The sequence below is a fragment of the Prosopis cineraria genome, unplaced genomic scaffold (genome assembly GCF_029017545.1).
Source record: "Prosopis cineraria cultivar Desert tree isolate PC_DT_omini unplaced genomic scaffold, ASM2901754v1 PC6, whole genome shotgun sequence".
In the NCBI taxonomy this organism is placed as follows: Eukaryota; Viridiplantae; Streptophyta; class Magnoliopsida; order Fabales; family Fabaceae; genus Prosopis; species Prosopis cineraria.
In genome coordinates, this window is record NW_026555337.1 from 9,181,805 (window position 1) to 9,199,988 (window position 18,184).

Here is an 18,184-nt window from a genome sequence, read left to right on the forward strand (position 1 = left end):
TTTACATTTTAGTTTTAATAATATTCTTGAAACTTCAGAGAGCATGGGGGCCTTGCACAAATAATAAAGTGTCCTTCTCATATTTTTATTAATTACATTTTTTAATAATATTTATATTTCTTTAATTAATAAGAGTATAATTAAAAAAGCTATTTTTTAATAAGTAAAGTAGTATAATGATTTTTCTATTTGATGTCAAAAGGGTCTCAAACACTTTACAAAAACGATTTAACCAATTATCTTTTATTTTTTATTAAAAAATACAAACATTTTAATCTAACCACACCTTTAATGAGTTAGTTAATTGTCTTTAAATCAATACTAACTTTTTATGTTTATCTTTACTTAATATAATATTTCACTTAAAGATGAAAAGTTGACTGATTTATTTATTAAGTACATTTTTTAAAAAATTATTAATTATATATTAAAAAAATTAAAAATACCTTATATTTTTAAATATTTAATCATAAAAATGCTTAATGATTAATAAAATGAACTCTATTTTGCTAAAAAAATCCCAAAACAAATGCATTATATTTTTAATAGAATCGAATATATGTTTTTATTCTAACTTATTAATTACGATTTTTCATAAATTCGCCTCGTCATCGTTGTCACAAAGATACGTGTGAGAAAGTGAAGCAATAAGAAAAAAAGATACGTGCTATAAAGATTGCCTTGCCATGGTCCATGGAGCTTTCAGAAATCAGATGACATAGTAGGAGGCCCTTTTTCTTCTTTCTTTAGTTCAAAACTTTTTAAGTCCAATAAATAAACACGATCGTTTTCTTTGGCATGCGTCAACAATTGAGAACTAATCATACGAATTAATGATGATTTATTAATATTTCTATTTAATTTTCTCAAAATGTTACAGGTTTGTGAAGTACATGTGTTCTTTACTGGACCTGTATTCATGGAAGAAGCCGCCAAATTTGGTTCCATGCATAGAAGAAGAAGCGTGTGGTTATGAAAAATCAAATTCTTATTCACAATAAAGGACACGCCCATCAATCTTCCGTCTTCTATATTGCGAAAAGTCGAAAATCCTCTTCTACTTCCAAGCCTTGAGAGAACTGAACAAAGCTCATATCCTTCCAAAACCGCAAACCAAACTTTGAGAAACTGTAGAGGTAGATTCCGATTAGCCATGGAAAATGGAGCGGCCATGAATCACGAAGCAAAAACTGCTTCAACCATCACCATTAAAGGGATTCTCAGCCTCCTAATGCAAAGCGTTGACGGGAAAGATGGTGACAAGAGAGTGATTTCTCTGGGTATGGGCGACCCTTCTGTTTATACTTGCTTCCACACCACTGATGTTGCTCAGGAAGCTGTAGTTGATACGCTTCAATCTCAGAAATTCAATGGTTATGCTCCTACCGTTGGTCTCCTCCAAACGAGAAGGTAACTGTATTTCCTTGTCTATATATGTGGATTTCGATTTCTTATCGCTCTTCAATCTTCATGTTTCTGGATTTTGTCCCTTTTGCTTTTAGGAATTTCCTTGGGTGCGTCCTTTCTTTCTTAGTTTTGATTATTACTGTGAAACTGAAAGATAGCCACTGCTTAAATTGGCTGTTAGTTTTTGAAATGTTGTGTACAAGACCGTTTAGGCTCTTCTGCTACTTACTGTTTTTGTTTTCTTCTTCTGATTATCAATTCAGCAACTTCATACATTTATAGACTTAGAGTTGGAACCAATTGAGAAGTCTTTCAAGATTTTATAGTGGCTTTATTCCCCTTCAGTCTTTAAAGTAGGTGGGGGTATTTATATAACTGTACCTATTGATTACTTACATGTATTTTCTTATTGGAGCTAATTCCAAATTGAGGCATAATCAGGTATTAAATATAAGCACCTCTCTCGGCAAGAATTTGGACTTTGGTTCTTATGTTGTAAGGGACTAGTTCTTTTTGCTAGATCCAACTCATATAACTCTAAATTCGAATCGAAACTGTACCTTTTGATTCATAATTAATGCTATCAATCTTATATGAAGTAAACAAATGCTAAATTAGTTGCTGAAAGTAACTCAAGTCAAGTCTTGGTTTCTCTGATCGGTCTACCTATAAGAGAATATTCTTCCTGTTGTTTCTGCTGATTCGAAACCTACAAGTGGCACTGTACTGTTTAACAATTTTGCTTCAGTTTCTTGGTTTATTGATCCTCTCCAAGCTTGAGAATGGGAATCGGATATCTCACACGAAGTATTTTCAGCTTCATTTTTTGCACTTGTAGCTGAAATAATTTAAAACATCTACTTGTTTGGGTTTTTGTTTCATCTGATGATGTTTTTATTACTTCTCGGTGACAGAGCAATTGCTGAATATCTGTCCCGTGATCTTCCCTACAAGTTAACATCCGATGATGTTTTTGTTACTTCTGGATGCACTCAAGCTATTGATGTTTCAGTGGCAATGCTTGCTCGCCCGGGAGCAAACATCTTGCTTCCAAGACCAGGCTTCCCTATCTACGATCTTTGTGCTGCATTCAGACATGTTGAAGTTCGCCATTATGATCTTCTTCCAGAGAAAGGCTGGGAGGTTGATCTGGATGCTGTTGAATCTCTTGCAGATCAGAACACAATCGCATTGGTGATCATAAACCCTGGAAACCCTTGTGGAAATGTGTACAGTTACCATCATTTAAAGAAGGTTAGTGACTTAGTTGTTTAGGATTTGGCTTCAGATGAAATAACTGGCACAAAACGTTTCCAGGATTGGGAGTATCAACAGAAAAAACTATTAACTATTGAATGGTCTGCATGTTGCACTTAGATTGCAGAAACCGCTAAGAAGCTTGGAACTGTTGTGATTGCTGATGAAGTCTATGGTCATCTTGCATTTGGGGCCAGTCCTTTTGTGCCAATGGGAGTTTTTGGATCTGATGTTCCTATTATAACACTTGGGTCCCTATCTAAGAGATGGATAGTTCCTGGGTGGAGAATTGGTTGGCTTGTGACAAATGATCCATGTGGAACTTTTAGGAAACCCAAGGTTCTCTTCCTTCCACCTTCAGTGATCAACACACTTCAATACTTCTATATAATCATATATGTGGAATTAAGCTTTAACCTGCATGTTGCTTGTGAACATTGCTCCCATAGTTACATGGACCAGCACGCTGCGAACATGTAAATCATGTTCTTTCATGATTTAAAAGGGGATTGGCGTTTCTTGATTATATTTGTTCATGTTCTATCTCTCAAAGTTTTATTTCCTTTTTGTTAGCATCTCTAAATGGTAATAAATTGGTGTTCAGAATTGGCTGGCTAGTTCGACTGTTTTGTTGTCATACACATATAAAATATGAATGTTTTATAGTTGAATGATGTCATTATTACTTTTAAAAAGATTAAGGTTTTTAACATTTGACATTTTTCCATCTTATCTGATGCCATCAACCCAATGTTTACTTATGCAGGTTGTTGAGAGAATAAAAAAGTATTTTGATATTTTGGGAGGTCCAGCCACCTTCATCCAGGTTTTGTATCTCTTGGTTTGCACGATTCTTTCTTGCAAGAAGTCAATTATCAAAGTTTAAGCTGGCCACTAGTGTTAATAACATTGCCAAATAAAGTAACTCAATATGCTGGACAGGATTTACCAATAATTTTGGAAGGAAAAGAAAATGAAAGAAAGAAGAGAAAAGCACTATGATTTGAGATCTTAATGGTTTTAAGAAGAGAAGCAAATAAACTATTGCATTTGAAAGAATACAACCCTAGACAGGTAGACTACTCTTATCTTTAGATTTTTAGGCTGGAAATAAACTCGCTTAATCTTTTGACAAAAAAATTCGGCATCACCATGAGAAGTAATTTTGATATGATGTTCTTTTTCTTTCTTTCTTTTCCTTTTTTTCCTTTTCATGTGTAATCCTTATTCTTGATTCATTGCTTACTCTACCTTTATCTTTTATATTATTAATTGATAATTGATTGCTTCTTGATTATATCTGACTGATAAAAGTTCTGATCTGACAGGCAGCTGTACCTCGCATAATTAAAGAGACCGAAGATGTTTTCTTCATCAAAACCCTAAACATGTTAAGGCATACCTCAGATATATGTTGTAAAGAGATAGAGGATATCCCATGCATTTTTTGCCCTCAAAAACCTGATGGGTCTATGGCTATGATGGTGAGTTCATAGCATTGTTGGAATTTCCTTTTGAACAGAATCAATGTCATTATATCAGCATTGGTATTTATTACCAACTCTGCATACAGGTTAAACTCAATCTTTCACTTCTGGATGATATCAGTGATGATATTGATTTCTGTTTCAAGCTTGCGAAGGAGGAATCTGTCATCATTCTTCCAGGTACAAATGAGCAAATCATACTTAAATTATTGCTTTTTGCATCGCTTTTTTGTTTGGAAAGCTTTCATTTGTACAGAAAAAAATTAAAGGTATCTGCTGCACTTATTATATCTGAGATTCTGTTAACTAATTCACTGCTTGTTAATCTTGTTGATATACTTACATATAATAGGCCCATCACGGGAGTTAAATAAGCAATCCACATTTCATTGCTTTTTGTTACATGAAACATAATCTTCATAATTAAAACCGCTAGATGATTATAGATCAAAGTATAAGAAGTCTGTTAGTCTTTGATTCTGCTGGTTTGACTACAAGCTTGCTCTTGATTATTTTTTTTTTAATAGACTATTTGATTGAGTTATATTCAAGTATTGTCGAGTCTAATTTGGAATATCTCTCCCAAAAGCTTTTTTTGCTCTTGAATTTCTTAACATTTAGGAATGACAATCCCATGCAGGAACTGCGGTGGGGCTAAAAGATTGGCTCCGAATCACATTCGCTGTTGATCCATCTGCTCTTGAAGAGGCTATGGGAAGGACAAAATCATTCTATAGAAGGCACGCCAGAAAGTGGTGAAAGCCATATCAAGTATACAATTAAATTAGCTACTCTTTTCTTCGTTATATTATGCCAGTGCCTTAAATCTCTCCTGCAAAGGAAGTAATTTATTAAAACCACTTCATTAGCATGGTAAGATGCCCTTAATGTAACGTATAGTCGCCTATAGGCTTGGATATTTTTACTGGAAATGCATAATATGATAAGACTTGAGCTCAAAGTGATATCTTGTTCTCAGATGAAGGTAACTCAAAAAGTGGGTGTCTATAAAGTCCACTCCCTTTTCATTATATTATATTACCTTGGCCCATGTTATGAGACATTTTTTATTGATAAAGTTGTGGATAATTAAATCAATTAGAAACAGCTTGGAATATTTTTTGGGTAAGCATAAGGCTTCACTAACAACTTGAGAATATCAACCTTAAAATACTAAGAACAATGAACAAACTTCTCCTAACTAAATTTTTACATATACAAGGTTTAAAATTCAAATTCCCAATTACTTGTTTAAGTGACGAAAATCTTTACCATTCATACCGATTTTAATTGATTACAGCTTGGAATTTTGATTTCTCTTAAAAAAAATCTAAATATCCAAAATTACTTTTCATTCAATAAAGAAAAGTGAGAGGAAAAAATATTTAAAGAGTGAAATAATAAGTAAGTAGTTTAGAAATAAGTTTTATTAATGAATTGTTATTTTTCTAAAAAATTATATTATAGAGCATCGAATTACCCCAAAAATTATCTTATAAGGCAATTAAGGGAGTACTCCACAGGTGTTTTGCAACTTCATATTGTAAAGGATCTAAATCTGAAGTTATCGAGTTATTGGTGTTGCGGGCATGCACATGTCTGAAGTTCCCTTTTTTCCAAAAAATAAGTAAACAAATAAAAACTTTGACAAATTATTCGATTTAACTAGACTCGTTCTTCCAGACATTGTCTGCAATATTTTTTTTTTTAAATGAGGTTTAATGTAATTCATTATAGTTTAAAAATAAGGGCATCATTGTTTTAAAAATTCACTGATGAAGAAAAACTCTGGTCCGGAAGGCTTTGCTTTGGGAGAATGGCACCTCCCCCTGATAAAAGAAACTGGCACTTACATTTTAAATGTATTATGCAAGCCTAAAAGTCTTATTTGCAAGTATATTTTTGGGTGAAAAGTTTCATTTGTTTCTTATTTGAAATGCACCAGTTTTTTCAGGTGTATGAACAATAAAATGTTCATATATAACATGATAAGCTTCATATATTAACAACACAATATCAGTTCATTATACACAGTTTACATGGGTTAATTAAATAATAATGTATAAATTTTTCAAGTGTATAAATAATAGAATATTTGTATATAATATGATAATATCCATATATTAAAAGTATAATGTTCTGTGCATGATGTTATTTTTTCAAACGGTGGGCAAATGAGCATTTTCACCATAAAGCATATTTGCATGTAAGTCCTTTGAGCCTACAGAATGAATTTGGAATTTATTAAATCCTTAGTTGCAAACTTCTTTGATCTAGGATCGCCTCTGGTGCCATTCCCCCTTTGTTTTGTAATTTTATTAATTTTAAATTATGATTTTTTTTATATCAATAGTCAATAATTGTCATGAAACAAAAACTTAATATGTCAACACAACATTTGATATTTGGTCAAAAAAAAAAACACAACATTTGATAGTATTTTATTAATATTTAAAAGTTTAATATTGATTTTTTATTACTGAAATTAACAATATTAAGATTAGAGGATAAAAACATACTTAAAAAAATTAATAAATTAAAATGAAACATATGTGAAGTTAAAGGACTTAGTACACTTTTGTTAATAAAATATAAATTTTAATACTAAAATCTTTTTTCAAATTCTATAATATGCATGAAAAATATATCTTCTGGACCTGGTAGTGTTGATTTCACAATTGCCATTGTATAGCAATAGCTTTGAAATTTTCCAATTTCGCCATGCTATTTTGTATTTTGCATTGAAAACAATGTTGTTAAGATCGGACCAAACGGTCAGATCGGTCCAACTGTCACCTGTTGAAGAAAACAGTCCGGTTCAACTAATTGAACCAATCTAGTATTTGACCTGGGTTGAACCGACCAATTTTGAGAGAATCGATTTTGACTTGGGAATCGGACCCTGGTCAACCCGGGTCAACCCGGTTCAAAGCCAAAAAAAATTAAAAAAAAATTAAGCTAAGTTGCTTAGATTCACAATTTCTCTTCTCTAATCACTAATTATCTCTTTTCTTCTCTTCTCTAATCTCTAATTTCTCCTTCATGGCCCAAACTCAATCTCTAACTTCTCCTCCAACATCTGTCTCCAGCTCTAAAGATCTAATCTTTAGCATTGATATCGAAAAGCTTGTGAGTCATGACATGATAGTATGCCTCCAGCTCTAACATTTTTTTTTTGAGATCACAAGCTTGTACTGACATGTTTCTACCTCTAGCTCTAATGATCCAAATATCTAGCTTTTGGGGTCGAGGTCCCAAGCATCATTAACAAATTAATATTTTATTTATATAATTGCAAATATAAATTTTATTTTTTATTTAATTTTTATGTCACCAATTTGATCGCCAGTCTAACCGGTTAGACCATGAAAATCGTGACCTGTTGCTCTTTCCGGTACAATGTTTGGTTCGGGTTTCAAAACATTGGTTGAAAATTTTAAATGTTAGTCCTATATATTTGTTTAAAAAATATTAAACTAATTTTTATAAAAAAAATTGTATGCTTTCAATTTGTTTGTCACTAGATGGTTTAAAAATTACTATTACGTCACTAATTTAATTTTTTTTTCAAAAAAAAAAGTATTGAGTGGTGAGGCGGCATTGAGCAAGACTGCCATTTGTGGGGAGCACATTCGGCACCTTAAATTTATCTGCATCATCCATGTTTAATTTCTGGAAACAATTTACATTTAAAGCTTTTTTATTTATTAAAATAAAAATTTAATAAATGTGCTAATAATTAATCTTGATAATTTACATTATCCAATATTAATTTTTTTATAATTTTTATAAATTGATTATATAGATTTACTTTAAATAATCAAAATTTAATATTAATTTTTAAATATTTTTATAAGTTTTTATTTTAATAAATACAACATTGAAAAAAAAGATAGTTTCTTAATTTTTATTTTCCATTTTTTTAAATTACAAGTTAAAATTTTTAAATTTAAACAGAATAAATCTACAAAGTTAATTTATAAAAAATTAATATTAAATTTGAAGAATTTAAATTAAATATAAATTGTGTAGATTGATGATGACTAAATTTATTGAATTTATAAATTTTACTATAATAAATATAAAATAAAAATAAAAAAATTTTAAATTTGAACTGCTCTAGACAGCCCTTCCCTTTGCGTAAAGTGTGAACTTTGTAGGTGGTAGATTGTTGTTGTTATTATTTTTTGGATTAAGGTCCAAATTTATCTTTATATTTATTTTTTATGAGTGCTGGATATTTAATACTTTTAAGTAGAAGAATTTTATTCTTAAATTATTTTTTTAAAAGCAAAAACCCCCTTCCATTAATGAATTGCTAACTTTGCTGTTATATGCCGGCGTGGCATATTGAGATCCATGCACAATGACAAGTCAAATTTTGACTATGTCTTTTAGCGTTAATTTGCTTTTGAATTTTTTTTAGAAGCGTTGAGCATCTTAAAGTTTTTTTCTAGTAACACCCGGTACCTTGAAGTCTTATTAAAATAAAATTTAATAAATATTACCAAAATATTAAATACTTTCATATTTAATAATTTAAATATTATTATTTATAAATATACATTCAAAATTTATAAATTACTTTTTAAATATTAATAATTCAAACTAATATTTTATAAATTTATAGATGACTTCTTATTTTTTATATATTGATATTTAATTTTTTTTGAGATAGTGTCCAAATCATTGCGCTTTTTGTGCATATCAGAACTTATTAATATTTTTAATATTGATTAAGTTCTTTAATTTTTTGGGTTAACTAACGATTTTCCTCCAAAAGATTGCACTATCCAAATTTAATATTCTTTGTACATTACAGTGTTAGGAGTAATATTAGAAATATGATAATCAAAACTAACAAAATGGCAACAAAAATATTTATTTAAAAGACATCTCTTATTTCATTAATGTGCTAAAAAAAGTTACCTAACAAAAAAAAATGGAGAGATGAGAAGAAAAAACCCATTCGTTAATTTGGAGGTTCATTCTTTCATTTTAAATACAAAATTATAAAATATTTAAAATATTAAAATATTAAATTGGATGGTGTAATATTTTAAATAATATATTTAATCTATTAAATATTAAAATATTTAATATTTTAACAATATTTATTAAATTTTAGTTTAACAAGATTTCAGGGTGCTTAGTGCTCTTAAAAAAATTTTAAGGTGCTTAGCCCTTAGAAAAAGAGTTCAAAGGTAAATTAACATTAAAGGACATGGTCAAAATTTGACTTGTGATTATATGTGAGTCCTACGGACATGCCATGTCAGCATATAACGGTAGAGTTAATAGTTCATTAATGGAGAGAGTTTTTTGTTCATAAAAAAAATTCAGGAATAAAAATACTCCACTTAAAAGTATAGGGTGTCCAATATTTTTAAAAAATAAGTACATAGGCAAAAATGGATCTTAACTCTTTTTTTTTTTAGGCTGCACCGTACATATGTTTAAACTTCGGCTGTGCTTAAACAGGAATAGCAATGTTAGGATTAGAACTAAACCCTCTATGAAATTAGAGGACCAAACTGAAAAATCTGTAAACCGGGAAAGTTGTGCTCTTGTCAAAAAACAATAAAATAAAATCTACGTAGTGTGCACCCGCACATGCGAACAAAATTGAATGTAATTTTTTTTCGAACGGGTGATCTACGATGAATGTAAGATAGAAATGCTGAGTGGGAGATATGAGCAAAAGAAGAATCCGCCGATCAGACAAATAAAAGGTGACAAAGGCGGAGTCTTTTTGGCCGAAGGCCTCGACGTTTACTTTGTTGATTATGGAGAGCTGTCTGGTGACGAAAAGACAAACAATAAATCCACTTTTTTCCAATCAATGCCCGCGCTTCATAAACCTACCTTCACACTCTAGTGTTTCTGATTATAAAAGTATATTTTTTTAACAAATTTCACAGTAGAGAAGTTTGATCTTACAGTAGTATGCACTTTCAGTCGCATCCCCCCTACTGTAATTTTAAAAGGAAATAAAAAGGTCGTGGCCTTCCTTTAGTGCTGTTGTTATATCAGTATAAATCTTGCCCAGATTTGTTGCCCCATCTCTGCTATACACTCTTTTGCGATTGGCTCTATCTTTCTGCTTTCTTCCTGTTCGATGGAAAACCACACAGAATCCATCACGTCCTCCGAAAAGTCACTGGGTTAGTGTTACGTATGAACTCTGTTTCACTTTCAAATTTCATGATCAAACTCGATTGGTATTTTTTTGTTGGTGTATCGTCATTGTTCAGATCGTGTTCTTTGATGTGTTGTTTTGTTGAACTTTTGTGTGGATTTATCAGAGGTTGGAAATGAAAGTGACTTTAGAGTTCACGTGTTCTCCTCATCATCAGAGGTGAGATTTTTATATCGAATTTATTATTTCGTTCTCATTTCTCAATATCGTGTGAGGTTCTTACTTGGGCTGCTTTTCATATGACGAAGATTTGTGTTACAGTTGAAGTTGAAGCTGACCCTCCCTGGTTTAGAGTTAATCTGGGTAAGAGAAATTAGAAAAAGGACCAGATTTCGCTTTAGTTATAAAAACTCAGAAACTGTACAGGTATCCAATAACAAAACTTTGTTGCAGTGAGGCAGATATTTTGAGGAACTAAAACTTTCACTTATAATTTATGGGGGAAAGAAATATATATTTTTAACAATCCAAAGGCCAAATTTTTAGTCTAATTGATGCAAAATTGACAAATTATGAAGTTGCCTCATGCCTGAGTTAGCTTTTCCAGTGGTACATCTTAGTGTATGGCCTATATGCAAATGAATTTGAGTGCCATGCTACATCTTTGCAGTGTATACTTTAACCTAACTCACATGATGACTGAATTAATTAACAACACAGGTGGTTGTTTCTAGGTTCAGTAAGCTCCCAAATACAACTTGGCATTTGGAGGAATTTCTTTCTTTCATTTGTTTATTCATTCATCTCTGCATATTTTTGTTGGTGTTGCATTGTTCAGTTGCTTGAAAAGCTTCACAAAACGTGGAGTCTAGTGGAAAAACAACCATACCCAGCAATGTATTCGAGTATATATGGGGGTATCATACTTGATCCTGCAATGATGGTAATTCCCATTGATGATCACATGGTTCATCGTGGGCATGGTGTATTTGATACAGCAATTATTTTTGATGGGTGAGCTGAAACATTCAGAAGAAATCTTTGCTCTTCAGGTTTTTTAACTGAAAAATTATTCTGTCTCTGACTTTGGGCAGCATTTGGTGTTTATCATTACTAGGTACCTCTATGAGTTGGATGTACACCTTGATCGCTTTCTCAGGTCAGCGTCAAAGGCAAAGATATCGTCTCCCCACTCTCGTTTGGCTCTTCGAAGCATTCTCATTCAACTAACTGCTGCATCAAAGTGCAAGAAAGGAACTCTCAGATTCTGGTTAAGTGCAGGTCCTGGGGATTTCTTGCTATCATCAGCAGGATGCCCAACACCGGCATTCTATGCAGTAGTCATTGATGACGACTTTTTGCAGTGCAAAGATGGGGTTAAAGTGATCACATCCAATATCCCCATGAAGCCACCTCTATTTGCAACAATGAAGAATGTGAATTATCTTCCAAATGTCCTTGCAAAACTTGAAGCAGAAGAGAAAGGAGCGTTTGCTCCTATATGGGTTGATGAGGAAGGTCATATTGCTGAAGGTCCAAATGTGAATGTTGCTTTTATAACTCAAGAGAAGGAACTTGTCATGCCTCCGTTTGATAAGATCCTACATGGGTGCACTGCTAGAAGGCTTCTTGAACTTGCACCCAAACTTGTGGAAGAAGGGCATTTGAAAGGTATAAAAACAAAAAATTTAACCATGGAGGAAGCTAAAGGCTCTGCTGAAATGATGTTTGTAGGAAGCACTCTTCCTTTATTGCCTATCATCACCTGGGATGATCAACCTATTGGCAATGGTACGTTTGGTTAACTTCTTGGTACACGTGTTCTTTCAATAGTATGGAGGTTCTGATCATGGAAGTTCTCTTCTGACGATAACTTTATAGAGCCGCTTTTCTGCATGTAGTGATACTATATACCAAATTGCATATGCCCCCCACTTTGCTCTAAAAAAATACCATTGTATGTATCAGAATTAACTCCTATTTATGTTTAATGAATATCACTAAACTGCAACCTCTTGGGTAATTGTGTTGAGAAATGAACCTTTGTTTCTTTCCCTCTTCCTCCTATAATTCATCAATTCACCAAGTCATTTAATTTTGGCAGGAAGTGTTGGAAAATTAACAATGCTCCTTTCGGATTTGCTATGGAATGATATGCTTGCTGGACCCGACACACAGAGAGTAGCTGTTCCTTATCTTTAATGAACCACAAAATCATCAAATTAAAGGCCTGGAACTACTTTGGTATTCATTTTTATTTGTCTTGTTCCTTGTTCTTCCTGGTGTATAGGTTGAGCAGGGGATTTCTCTGCCTTAGCTTTATTTGTTTCAAATGTGAGTCAAGTCTTGTATTGAAGCTGTTATGCTGAACAAAATGAATATTGAAAAGACATGTTTATCTGTCATTGAGTTCTTCTTTCTTTTAATTGAGACACTGCAGATTGCAGACCTCCTCGAATCACTTGCTTTCAAACCGGATTCCATGTCTATCAGTTGTATGTTTCAAAAATCACATACAAGTGTTGAGTGACAGATGATGAGTTGTTTTTGTATAATCTTATTAAAACATTCATTCACATTAAACAAAGCGCATACACACTATGCCTTATGTTGAAACTTAATTTTAATTAAGAGAATGGGGGTGACAAATGATCAGGGCTGCATCAATGCCTGTTAGGTTTGTTTGGGCACTGGTCTATCCGCATGCCAGAGCCTGAAAATACCGGAAAAACTTCACAACAATAGAACCAAAGTCGTAGAAAATAACAAAACAGCAACAGGAAACTGTGTAGAAAAATTAAACTAAGTGCTAGGCCTTCTAGGAGCTAACAGTCTTCCAAACCAACTGTAATTTTTCTTTGAATCTTCACTCTGACTCCTCCCTGTTTTCAAACCTCTCTCTGTAACAGACTGGACAAAACCCACTCATCACAAGAGCAACAGTCCAAAATTGTTATGCAATAAGCTACTCACAGTGTTCCTTTCCTCTTCCTTCCTTCTTGGACCCTCTAGAATAAACCTTGAATGGAGGGGCTCATCAATGCAAAATGAATATATGCTTCCTACAGAAAATAATGGGGATGCTGTTCTCTGAATTCAAACTCATATCTACAGACTTGTTTTAATCGATTTCTTCCTTTTCTTACCTCCAAAAACCTAGAAGTAGATTTTCATTTTCTCTGGCTAGAATCTAATTTTTTGCAGTGTCCCTCTCTCCCCTCTTAGGCCGAGGTCTGCTGAGACTGCAGTGTCTAGAGGCCCGTCAATAGTGGGCCGAAGCTGAGTTACATAAAGTGTTTGGGGTGTGTGAGTGAGAGAGAGAGAGAGAGAGAGGGAGGGGTCCTATTGTTTAGGGGTATATGGGAGCGTGAGGTCTAGGGAGGGTCTAGGGTTAGTGTGCCTTTTCTGCTATTTTGCCCTGTAATTTTCTGGTTGGGCTTAACACACTGCCTGAGTAGCATTTGGAGCTGGGTTCCATCAAGTGTGACTGAGGTTTAACGATTCCAAAGCACAGTAACAAAAACCAAAACCCAAATCTCAATTCTACTTTTCAATTCACACACACACACACACACACACACACATATATAACAAGCCTATGACAGGAGGGGGTGTTTTCATCTTTTTGCATAAGCAAGAACTTAAGAAACATTCAGTATCTTATCTAAACATTATATCTTTAAATAATAGTTTTTTCAAAGCAAAAAATCCCAGTTAAAGTATAGCTAACATTTTCAGATTAAATTGATCAATATGCACCTTCCTCCTGCATTACCATCATAGAAAAGTCATCCCCATTGAAATGCGATAGTAAAAAGCGATGTTAATTGGGTGTCTCTGATTTTCTTGAAGGAAAACTATAAAATGAGGAAGTCAGATTCACCAAAACAATGATTTTTATCACTTATTTACGCCATTCTAATACCCAAAGCTGCTAAGCATGAGGTTTTTTGGTCAAATGAATATGGTGTGTCAGGAATTACTAAAGTGGCTTCTGCTAGAACATTGTTAAATTATTAAAAAAAACGAAAGAAAAAAAAAAGGAAACATCTGTGGTTCAAAAAGTTATACAAAAAAATAATTAAGTGCCATGTGAATTGTGATTGCCTTAAAAAAGAATCTACGGCTCTCCGAAAAAGATACTCTATGCACTACAAATAAGTTAGGTGTTCTCATTGAATGCATCTATCTGCATTTTGATCAAATATCAAAATCCCATAAAATCCCATGTAATAAACATTTTGATCATTTTAAGCACAAAAAAAATTAATTGAAATTAGTTATATACAAAAGGCTTAACCATATAATCAACACTTAAACTTTCTTCCTTAGCTTTGAACCTTCTGTCGCCTCTCTTCTGCCATTTTTTCCCTTCCATGTTGCTACTAATTTGGCTTACTTTGGGAAGATTTAGGAATGCCCAATTTACATAAAAGCAAACAGACAAAGTGAATCACAGGTAGATAGATATTTAGACATGTCTGATTTTTTTTTTTTTTTTAATGTTGGCCAGCTTTCTTCAGGACATTTTTTTTTGTATTCAAAACTTTCTCCCAAGTGTTTTCACCTTGAAACTGCATTCAGAAACATTAGAGTTAGGGTATCAAAATCCCTCACCCCCCCTTCCCTCTCTTCACCATGATTCACAACTGAAAAGGTTTTAATGAACATGGAAATAGTTTTAAACTTGACTAGTGCTTGATTGGCCATCTTGCTCTGTTCTTGTATAGATACTGAGGTTGAACATGCTGGGCATCCACAAGAGGTACAACGGGTAGTAAATTTTAGAGTTCAAGTTATATCCCTGAACTCTTTAATCTTTCTGCATTATCTCTTATCTTTAAGAAGATCTGGAGTTGTGATCTAACTGAGCTAATAATGAAGTAAGATTCTTCTTAACCTTTCTGTGAGACATTAATGCAAGCATTTTGTCAGCATAGATGAGATTTTAAAGAAACAGAAAGATGATAAAATTTTCTACTTTCCATTGCCAACTAATAATAATAAATACAAAGGTTTTTGTCAACTACATTTACTAATAAACTTTCAACTCTTTCTTACATCTTATATTTTACAGATGTGATTGAACGAAACATTATATATACTAATAATAAATAAATTTTCTTCTGACTTGTTTCCTATATATTTATGTTATAATTAAAAAAAAAAAAGCTAGAATTACTTGTTGCAGAACAACTCCCAGCTCTTTTCTGTATCATTGAATGCAGAAATGAATTTTCCCAAAGCCATCCATTCCAAAACCATAGATCTTTCCAGAACCCAGCATCACTTTCTTCCCAACCATCCATGTCGTCCTTGGACTGAAGCTGAAGAAGCATGAAAAACAAGAAGAAGCTTCACCTTCATCTTGCTTTGTTCTTCTGATCATGGAGAGCAAAAGACAGGGAAGGAGCTGCGGAGATTTAAGGTACCCGATGATGCTTTTTATCATCTTTCTAAAGAAGAATCTGATTCAAGGCTATTTTATCTTTGTTGTCCTCCGGTCATCTTGAGGATATGTGACATGTCGTTTTGTTGTGGTGGAAAAGAAAGCACGTGACTGTGAATAGAGTAGTTGCGTTTTGTTTTGCCAGCCATCATGCTTCTGCAATTGTTTCACTGTTCAGTGGGCCAATGACCGACACTAGCAATTAATTAATGTAGTTGATCATTTCCAAAACACGTGATTCATGACCCATAAGGATGCCCTTTTCTTTTTCTCTGTTTTTAACTCGTTTTTGGAAAACACTTGATGACATGATCTCTAGTTTTTTTGATCAAGTAGTCGGGGGTTTAATTTTTAATTTTAATAAATAGAGTAAATTTAATTGAAAGAAGCCTGTCATATATCTTTTAAATCGGGAAAATCAATCTCTGTCATGAGCGGAGAACACTATTGATCTCCAAAAACAACTGATGTAAAACGGTGAAAATCTATATATAATTATAATTAATCTATTAGTGAGTGACTTATAGTGGAATGGATTCCCAATTCATAACCATGGGGGTCCACATCCCCAACTGACGTGTAGATGAATTGGAATCTCTTCTCTCAAAGCATGGTAGTCTTAGGATGCTGTATTTCTATCACCAACGTCTCACAGCTGAGTGCCAATACATCTGGAAGAAAAGGACGAGAAAAAAATAGGGGCTAGTTTTCTATCTGCAGTGATAAATCTTTGATTCAGACATGGACTCATACTTTCCTTTCATCCTAAAAACCCAACCTCACTTGCTAATTGCCTGAGTTATATTCTTAAATTAGGCATTTCGGAACACCATGTTTGGTCCAGAAGGATGACCTCAACATTGCTGTGCATGGCTTGGGATCGCTAGCAGTTTCCCAGAGTGTGCTTCTCCGGTTGTTCCCGAATAGGTAAAAGAATAAAACTAATTCCTCCCCTGCAGTCGAACTGACACCATTAACTTTTCAAGTTTCAATCATGAGTCTGAAACAAATAACGAATATCATGTCATAGCCTCATTCTATTCTCAATTTTACTAACATGAAGATATAATGTGCCAGATATTCATATCATATAGTAGTTTCCCATTTATTTAAGAAATGCTGATGTTGCAGCAAAGGTTAAGGGTTCATGCCATAGCCTCATTCTATTCTTCCAGATGTATGGGCACTCACAGCTGTGAGATGTTGGTGATAGAAGTACAGCTTCCTAAGACTACCATGCTTTGAGAGAAGAGATTCCAGTTCATCTACACATCTGCATCAAAAGAAAACTGTAGTATTATTACTATGTCTTTAAGGTCTACTTTCCTCTTATATAATTTTTAACAGAGTGAGAATGGTTCATGCTGGCAATTATTGCACGGATTCCCTATTTACTACTTGAGCCTTCGGCTTTCTCAAATGCCCTTAGCTGTTAGTTTAAATTATTTCCATTTCTGGTTGATCATGACTCCCAGATTCCAGGGAATGGAGTCAACAGAATATAAGCTTTCTCCTCCTTGTTCCTGGCATCTATTCAAATTCGTTTCTTTCCTTTTCTGGATCACTATCTATCAGAACTCTACAGATGAAAGTATAGCCATGGTTACTTTATATGGTAACCTATTTTTCATTCAAATAATTTAGAACTATTTATATCAAGGGAAAACACTCAAACCTCGTTTTTTTTTTTAAAGCTTGAATTTTTAGTAGGGTCACAAATAATTGGAGTCTAACTTATCCAGAACAAAATAATAAGAAAAAATGTAACAAAAATATGAACGGAATAAAATTTAAGAGCATGATTGAGGTGTGTAGCACCACCCCAACACCACAGGTTTGGCATCTGATCCTCCCGAATAAAATTTTGGGTTCAAGTTTTCATGAATAGAGAATATTGCTGTTGTGAGAATATTATATTTCGGGTCAACCTATGTTGAGAATTATTAACTTAAATTAAGAAGAATGAACATTCATTGACGAAAAATATTATTGCCTTCAAACACAGTCTTCTCTTCCAAAGCACACATGGCCACTGCCATAATCACTGGCCCCCACAGCATTTCTAAACTAGGCAACATTGATCGCGATTCATCTTTCACGCTCTGCCTTAAGCTTGTCCAGCACCCACGCATACTTGAATGACCTCTTGTTCATCTCAGAAGTGGGGGTTGCAGCTTGCAGGCAAATACCAAGAAGATAACCTTTCATGGTCATGCATCCGAGCAACAAGTTTAACATTGCATCACGCATGAATCAAGCGATATTGAAATAATGGCAAATTAATTATTGCCCAGGCTCTATCATGTCCAAGGACAAGAAAAGATGGAGCACGAACCACATTATTTTTTTTTTCCCCAAGTCTGCCACCATTTCTCTGTAAGTGTCTTGACCAGCTCCAAAATTCAGACTTTAGCACAGAACCAAAGGGCATTAGTAGGTTGCTAA

The 18,184-nt window shown here is 33.4% G+C and overlaps 2 protein-coding genes across 6 annotated transcripts; both read left to right on the plus strand.

The window, feature by feature from the left end:
- The first annotated feature begins 820 nt into the window (after window positions 1–820).
- On the plus strand, window positions 821–5,112 carry LOC129314505 (probable aminotransferase TAT2). Of its 2 annotated transcripts, none has more exons than XM_054957956.1 (7): window positions 821–1,410; window positions 2,322–2,661; window positions 2,785–3,003; window positions 3,431–3,490; window positions 3,993–4,148; window positions 4,233–4,331; window positions 4,792–5,112. In XM_054957956.1, the coding sequence occupies exons 1-7, from the start codon at window positions 1,154–1,156 to the stop codon at window positions 4,807–4,809; spliced, it is 1,149 nt and encodes a 382-aa protein (XP_054813931.1). In that variant the 5' UTR covers window positions 821–1,153; the 3' UTR covers window positions 4,810–5,112. The 2 variants fall into 2 exon arrangements, with proteins under 2 accessions (XP_054813931.1, XP_054813930.1); XM_054957955.1 differs by having other exon boundaries at window positions 829–1,410; window positions 4,238–4,331.
- A 4,683-nt stretch (window positions 5,113–9,795) lies between these two features.
- LOC129313325 (D-amino-acid transaminase, chloroplastic-like) lies at window positions 9,796–12,695 on the plus strand. Of its 4 annotated transcripts, none has more exons than XM_054956291.1 (6): window positions 9,796–10,326; window positions 10,457–10,509; window positions 10,599–10,653; window positions 11,129–11,304; window positions 11,408–12,081; window positions 12,395–12,695. In XM_054956291.1, exons 2-6 carry the CDS (start codon window positions 10,466–10,468, stop codon window positions 12,490–12,492), a joined length of 1,047 nt encoding a protein of 348 aa, XP_054812266.1. In that variant the 5' UTR covers window positions 9,796–10,326; window positions 10,457–10,465; the 3' UTR covers window positions 12,493–12,695. The 4 variants fall into 4 exon arrangements, with proteins under 4 accessions (XP_054812266.1, XP_054812265.1, XP_054812262.1 ...); XM_054956290.1 differs by having other exon boundaries at window positions 9,796–10,315; XM_054956287.1 differs by having other exon boundaries at window positions 9,796–10,315; window positions 10,612–10,653.
- The last annotated feature ends 5,489 nt before the right edge of the window (window positions 12,696–18,184 follow it).

Coding starts and splice junctions, on each gene's coding strand:
- LOC129314505 (XM_054957955.1), top strand. CDS start 1,154: ATGGAAAATGGAGCGGCCATGAATCACGAAGCAAAAACTGCTTCAACC. Junction 3,491..3,992: donor GTCCAGCCACCTTCATCCAG/GTTTTGTATCTC, acceptor CTGATCTGACAG/GCAGCTGTACCTCGCATAAT. Junction 4,149..4,237: donor ATGGGTCTATGGCTATGATG/GTGAGTTCATAG, acceptor CTCTGCATACAG/GTTAAACTCAATCTTTCACT.
- LOC129313325 (XM_054956287.1), top strand. CDS start 10,270: ATGGAAAACCACACAGAATCCATCACGTCCTCCGAAAAGTCACTGG. Junction 10,316..10,456: donor GTCCTCCGAAAAGTCACTGG/GTTAGTGTTACG, acceptor TGGATTTATCAG/AGGTTGGAAATGAAAGTGAC. Junction 10,510..10,611: donor TGTTCTCCTCATCATCAGAG/GTGAGATTTTTA, acceptor TTTGTGTTACAG/TTGAAGTTGAAGCTGACCCT.